Below are 7652 nucleotides of genomic sequence, written 5' to 3' on the forward strand. Positions count from 1 at the left end.
TGCAATCTTAAGTTTTGTTTCCACACCAAAACACGTTTTTTTTATCTGCACTTATTGTTTTCTCTTTTTAATCTATTTTTTCGCAAATAAATAAAGAAAAACTAATACCCCGTTTACACTGCTTATTAAATCCGGATTTAAGGCTCTCGTCAGCTGATTTTATAAAGGGAAAGCAGATGATCCAGCCATTACATCCGGATTTAATAAGCAGTGTAAACGTGGTTTAACCATTGAAATCAATAAACATACAAAAATTATGCACTTTTCCTTACTATAAGCAGAGTACTACTTTTCCTCCTATTTTTAGCCAACGTTTTTCTTTAAATGGAGTTTGACAGCCTTCCGCCCGAAAAGCTGTACAGAATACTCTGCCTTATTATCAAAATTTTACGAAATATAATATAATCGCATGGTTCCAAAATAGAGTCGTAAAGTATACTTCACTCAGATACATTACTCTCTTCACGAATTACTAGTCTCATTCTCATTGTGCTAACACCCCTGCTATCAGTGCAGCCAATGTGTGTAACTAAGCTTGTAAGCGAATGTCACTGTCAAAAACCTACTTTCATTTTTTCGGTATCTATTGAGTGAGAAAAAGTACATCGTGTTCCCGCAGATTTTTCGGGAAAATTTTCAAGAAAATTTCTTAATTTTTTTTCAATATATTATCGTAAGCGGGGTAAGTTGATAGTTCTGAATCAATGCAAACAATTTCGTTTTATTTTAGATGAATATCTATGAAGAAAAAGAAAGCATATCTTGAATTTAAATGGGACGCCATATTTTTTCTAATTGGCCGGCATAAAATTTTTGCATATCTAAAATTTTGCAAAGATGCAAGCTTATTTCCATAATAAAACGTGTTTTATAATAGTAGTTGTTAAATATCTTGGCCGTATTACATAAACTTGAAAATTATTTTAAAAAAATGATAGGGTCGAGAAAAATAAAAATGGCCGACTTTGGGTGCGTCTCGTCTTTGTATGCGGCGACTACAACACATTGATGTTGGTGGCTATGTGAAGAAAAGATATTCTATTTCTCTTTTGCGGCTAATTATATTCTACTCAAACTATCTCTTGCTTCTTCTTTATATGAAAAAAAAAAACATTTTAGAAAGAAAAATTTGATTTTTGTTCCAATTTAGAAAATAACACCGTAGAAAGTTTTGCGTCAAAAGAACGTTTGTCGTCCGAGTCCGGTTTTGCGGTTGTAATCTGTACGCGCCGTCGTCGACATCGCCGTCAACGTCATCCTCTATACCAAAAAAGCAACGGACGAACGCACCCCCTACGCTGCGCAGCTCTACTCTTCTCTCGCTGTACGTTGTTAATTTTTCGTGGTCCGTAAGCTTGGCCAGCTGGTGTCATCATGCCTGGAGCCGGCACTTTTAAATTGTTCATCGGTAATTTAGATGAGAAAACTCAGGCAACGGAATTAAAGCCATTGTTTGAGAAATACGGTACCGTTGTTGAATGTGATGTCGTCAAGAACTATGGTTTCGTTCACATGGAGACTGAAGAACAAGGCCGCAAGGCCATTGAGAATTTGAACGGGTACATGCTAAATGGCAACGGTATTAAAGTTGAAGCCGCCAAGAGTCGCCGTGCACCCAATACACCCACAACGAAAATCTTTGTGGGAAATCTAACGGATAAAACGCGGGCACCAGAAGTACGTGAACTATTTAAGAAATACGGCACCGTTGTTGAATGCGATATCGTCCGAAATTATGGTTTTGTACATTTGGATTGCGTCGGTGATGTGCATGATTGTATCAAGGACTTGAATGGTCGTGTTGTCGATGGTCAACCGTTGAAAGTGCAAGTATCCACCAGTCGTGTGCGGCCAAAACCCGGAATGGGTGATCCAGAGCAGTGTTATCGTTGCGGCCGTCCGGGTCATTGGTCTAAAGAATGTCCGCGTTTGTACGGAGGCAATGTCGGTGGGCGAGACTTGCCGGGCGGCTACAGAGATCGTATGTACGGACGTGATCCCTACCCACCACCGCCGCCACCACCACCATTCTTGCGTGATCGCATTATGGATGGCTTTAGGGTAATAATTTTGCTTATATGAATGAACCAAACAACACCCCCACAGCTACACAATCATCAGATGCATAAAAAAACATACATACACATTTTATGTCTGTGTATGGTTGTGAAGAAGTGGAAAGAAATGTGCTTTTAAAAATGTAATGGGGTACTCGTAGGTTAAGGAAATTCGAGTGTTAAGAAAGAAAAGTATCCCCTTGTATTTTAATGATATGTTCATGAGAAAATTTGCTTTATGGGGAGAAAATGTTTAATTTTAGTTTTTTTTTATTAAACAATTTTTCAATCCACTTATGGAAAATTTTTATTGATCAAAAGTTGCTCTTAAATAAATTTGGTATTTGGGAGTTATTCATGTTTTTAATTAATTTCTTATTTTTGATATTTTATTTTTTTTTTATTATTTTTGATATTTTATTTTTTTTATTATTTTTGATATTTTATTTTTTTTTTATTATTTTTGATATTTTATTTTTTATTATTTTTGATATTTTATTTTTTTATTATTTTTGATATTTTATTTTTTTTATTATTTTTGATATTTTATTTTTTTATTATTTTTGATATTTTATTTTTTTTTTTATTATTTTTGATATTTTATTTTTTTTATTATTTTTGATATTTTATTTTTTTTATTATTTTTGATATTTTATTTTTTATTATTTTTGATATTTTATTTTTTTATTATTTTTGATATTTTATTTTTTTTATTTTTTTTATTATTTTTGATATTTTATTTTTTTATTATTTTTGATATTTTATTTTTTTATTATTTTTGATATTTTATTTTTTTATAATTTTTGATATTTGATTTTTTTATTATTTTTTTTTATTTTGATATTTTTTTTTATTTTGATATTTTTTTTATTATTTTTGATATTTTATTTTTTTTTTTATTATTTTATTTTTTTTTTTATTATTTTTGATATTTCATTTTTTTTTTTATTATTTTTGATATTTTATTTTTTTATATTTGATATTTTATTTTTTTATTATTTTTGATATTTTATTTTTTTTATTATTTTTGATATTTTATTTTTTTATTATTTTTGATATTTTACTTTTTTTATTATTTTTGATATTTTATTTTTTTTATTATTTTTGATATTTTACTTTTTTATTATTTTTGATATTTTATTTTTTTATTATTTTTGATATTTTATTTTTTTATTATTTTTGATATTTTATTTTTTTTATTATTTTTGATATTTTATTTTTTTATTATTTTTGATATTTTATTTTTTTTTTATTATTTTTGATATTTTATTTTTTTATTATTTTTGATATTTTACTTTTTTATTATTTTTGATATTTTATTTTTTTATTATTTTTGATATTTTATTTTTTTATTATTTTTTATATTTTATTTTTTTATTAGTTTTGATATTTTATTTTTTATTATTTTTGATAATTTATTTTTTTTATTATTTTTGATTTTTTATTTTTTTTTTATTATTTTTGATATTTTATTTTTTTTTATTATTTTTGATATTTTATTTTTTTTTATTATTTTTGATATTTTATTTTTTTTTTTTATTATTTATGATATTTTATTTTTTTTTATTATTTTTGATATTTTATTTTTTTTATTATTATTTTCGATATTTTATTTTTTTTATTATTATTTTCGATATTTTATTTTTTTTATTATTTTTGATATTTTATTTTTTTATTATTTTTGATATTTTATTTTTTTTATTTTTGATATTTATTTTTTTTATTATTTTTGATATTTTATTTTTTTTTTATCATTTTTGATATTTTATTTTTTTTATTATTTTTGATATTTAATTTTTTTTTTATTTTTGGTATTTTATTTTTTTTTATTATTTTTGATATTTTATTTTTTTTTTTTTTTCATTTATATATATTTTTTATTTGTTTTTTTTTTTTTTCATTTATATATATTTTTTTATTTGTTTTTTTTTATCATTTATGTTTTTATATATTTTTTTGTGTATTTTGATTATTTTTTTTTAAATTGACCTTTTTACTTTATTTTTTATGTGTCCCACTTCGGTACGCCGATCGGACTTGTTTATTAAAGGGAAGCTCCTTGTCATTGACTTCAATTTGAATTGGACAGCACGCAATGATATGTGAGAAGTTTACCCTTGCTCCTTAATGGAATATTCGTGGGCTGTTCGCATTTGCGTATATTTCTTTTTTTAATAATCTTTTTAAGTTCCTAATTTTTTTTTTAATTTTTGTTCAATTTATTTTTATTTTGCGATCTTTTGAACGTCTTCTGGCTCGACATCATATTTAAGGACTTCTATTCAAAGATTAGCATAGCAACGAACTTGTAGAAGTTGGGCAAGTGTGTATAACTTTTCAAAACACTGACTGGTAGATCGCGATTTCTGATATGCCATGTTTCTTCGTCAACAGCTTTGTCAATTCATTGTTTTTTTATTACTATTTTTTTAATGTTTTAATATTTATTTTTTTTTATTATTAATTTTTTTCTTATTTATTTTTATTATTAATTATATAATATTAATTATCTTTTTTTTTGTAATTTATTTTTTTTATTATTAATTTTTTTTTATTATTTATTTTTTTTTATTATTTATTTTTTTTATTATTTATTTTTTTATTATTTTTTTTTTTGTTTTTTATTTTTATTATTAATTAATTTTTTTATTATTTATTTTTTTATTATTTATTTTTTATTATTTACTTTTTTTATTATTTATTTTTTTTATTATTTATTTTTTTTTATTACCTATTTATTTTTTACCTATCTATTTTATTTACTTATTTTTTTCCACCTCTTGTACAGTCTTTCTCTTCAAAATAGAGATTTAGACTTTCTCTATAAAATATAGGTTTAGACTCTGCATAGTTAGTTTAAGCCAACATTTTATGCATTTGTCCATTACAAAGCCATTTCTTTCCAATCTCCCTTGAAAAGAAAAACCTACATCCTTCATAAATTATGAATTATCTATTCCAAATTTTACGATATATTCTAATGTTTTATTGATTTGCAATTACAGGACTATGATTACTATGATCGCCGTTTCGAAGATTCACGCGATTTGTTCGAGCGTCGTTATCAGGGATCGCGCATGCGCGATTTCCCACCACCACCACTATCGCGTCGTGATCCCATGCCATTGCCACCTACGTTGAGTGGAAGTCTGAGGGGTAGCAGCTTATCCAGAGGCTATGATAGTATGTTTAGCCGCAGATCGCCACCACCACCATCGCGTAGTTCCAATGGCATGGGTCGCTATGGCGGGTAAGTTTTTTACACAGAAAATCATTAGCAAATTATTAAAAACTTTTTTGCTTTCCTTGTCTTTTGCTCTACGCAGTTATGAAGATTTTAGCCGTGACTCGTTTGATGACCGCATGATGTCGTCGCGCGGTATGCGGGGACCTTCACCACCCGGTCGCCGTTATGCACCGTACTGAGATGAACTGTATTATAGTAATAGTTCCAAAACCTCTAGACATGGCACTAAAGAGGAAAAAATATTTCATAACAGATTTTTTGTTATCAACTTTTGAGAGGCGTAAATATTTGTTTATTATTTCCTTTTATGTTAAGTTAATTTTATTCGGACATTCATTGCCCCAAAAATTGTTTAGGCAATTGCGGATAGTCCATAGATTTAGTTATTATTAACTACTGTCTTAAGTTCAGGCAACTTTCAATTGACACGTGCATTTGCAGGCCGTCATCAACTTATCACACCAACTTATTGAAGCAAACCAACAATTTAAAGTTTCTTATGATTAAAAAATTTTGATTGCTGCTTTACTTTGGATATAGCATTATAATACCACTATATATGATACTTTTGATTTTAATTTGTTTATATTGGAAATACTAGTTGCCTGTCTTAGCTTCTCCGTACCGCCCTCATTTCCCCAGCCCAATCCATTGTCTTTTGTCGTCCACCATGGTTTTTTGTGTGAAGCCATAAAGTTCATAGTTCTTTATGTACTTGTCCAAAATGATTTCTCATCTAGTTGTATACGCATTATATATAAAGAAACATCTTGATGAAATATCTTTAAAGAAAAACAAACAAAAAATAATCTTGAAGTATATCATATTTTTTTAAGACGTATTTAGTTAATTATGTTTAGATTTTACTCTTCAATATGTATCTTTATGCACTTGCCTTCCCCCATGCATATAAATCTATCATTGATTCTGCTGCGCTTTGGTTTAAAGGTAGTATTAGTTACATACACACATACAGAGAACAATTGATGAACATTTCTAAGATTTACACTATGTAAATACATACTACATACAAACGTGTATACATAAAAATATGATGGAAAAATAAAGCCATAAAATAAAACACAAATATTTTTGTGACAAAAAAGTTGGAATTTTTCTTTTGTGTATCTGGAATGGCTGAACTGGGGCCTAAATCTCGCACCCGCTTCTAGTTTTACTTTTTTGGATTATGGCATCTGTTATCGATTAACTCTATTCGAAACTTCGAATATATATGTGCGAGTTTTTGTCCGCAGCAATTTACCTACCGTAAATAAAAATTTTTTCATTTCATTTTATTAATGTGATAAAGAAGCCAACAAGACCCATTATTAAATATTACAAACATACAACATATGGTAACGGCAAATCAAATAACAATTATTTTAATTTACTATTTATAAACTACTCAAAATTATAGAATTAAAAACCCATTGTAAACAAAACAAGTAAAAAGGTGTTAAGTTCGGCCAGCCGAACTTTGGCTACCCACCAACTCGGGTATATATGTAAATCACTTTTCTTCAAAATCCAGTGAAATTTGCATACCTTTTGTCCAACATATGATCCGATTTGGGCCAAATACTAATAATTACAAGTCAATGTTCAATTATGTATAACAAAATATTGGTCTTTTTATACCCTCCACCATAAGATGGGGGGTATACTAATTTCGTCATTCTGTTTGTAACTGCTCGAAATATTCGTCTGAGACCCCATAAAGAATCTATATTCTTGATCGTCGTGAAATTTTATGTCGATCTAGCCATGTCCGTCCGTCCGTCTGTCTGTCGAAAGCACGCTAACTTCCGAAGGAGTAAAGCTAGCCGCTTGAAATTTTGCAAAAATACTTCTTATTAGTGTAGGTCGGTTGGGATTATGAATGGACCATGAACCCGATTTGGTTGAAATTTTGTCTAAGGTGTTTTGTTATGACTTCCAACAACTGTGCCAAGAATGGTTCAAATCGGTCTATTACCTGATATAGCTGTCATATAAACCGATCTTGGGTCTTGACTTCTTGAGCCTCTAGAGCGTGCAATTCTTGTCCGATTGGAATGAAATTTTGCACGACGTGTTTTGTTATAATATCCAACAACTGTGCCAAGTGTGGTTCAAATCGGTCCATAACCTGATATAGCTGCCATATAAACCGATCTTAGTTCTTGACTTCTAGCGCCTCTAGAGTGCGCAATTCTTATCCGATTGGAATGAAATTTCGCACGACGTGTTTTGTCATGATATCCAACAACTGTGCCAAGAATGGTTCAAATCAGTTCATTACCTGATATAGCTGTCATATAAACCGATCTTGGGTCTTGACTTCTTGAGTTTCTAGAGGGCGCAAT

General features: G+C 28.2%; 1 protein-coding gene across 1 annotated transcript; it reads left to right on the plus strand.

Annotated features, from left to right (window-relative positions):
• The first annotated feature begins 548 nt into the window (after positions 1-548).
• On the plus strand, positions 549-6409 carry LOC106093415 (RNA-binding protein lark). The gene is made up of 4 exons (XM_013260472.2): positions 549-682; positions 1151-2061; positions 5063-5307; positions 5384-6409. The coding sequence occupies exons 2-4, from the start codon at positions 1375-1377 to the stop codon at positions 5481-5483; spliced, it is 1032 nt and encodes a 343-aa protein (XP_013115926.1). The 5' UTR covers positions 549-682; positions 1151-1374; the 3' UTR covers positions 5484-6409.
• The last annotated feature ends 1243 nt before the right edge of the window (positions 6410-7652 follow it).

The sequence above is a fragment of the Stomoxys calcitrans genome, chromosome 1 (assembly GCF_963082655.1).
Source record: "Stomoxys calcitrans chromosome 1, idStoCalc2.1, whole genome shotgun sequence".
Taxonomy (NCBI): Eukaryota; Metazoa; Arthropoda; class Insecta; order Diptera; family Muscidae; genus Stomoxys; species Stomoxys calcitrans.

Excerpts from the sequence above, each read along its gene's own strand:
- LOC106093415 (XM_013260472.2), top strand. The coding sequence starts at position 1,375 with ATGCCTGGAGCCGGCACTTTTAAATTGTTCATCGGTAATTTAGATGAG. Across the intron at positions 2,062-5,062 it reads GCATTATGGATGGCTTTAGG|GACTATGATTACTATGATCG; the intron begins GTAATAATTTTG and ends TTGCAATTACAG. Across the intron at positions 5,308-5,383 it reads GGCATGGGTCGCTATGGCGG|TTATGAAGATTTTAGCCGTG; the intron begins GTAAGTTTTTTA and ends TGCTCTACGCAG.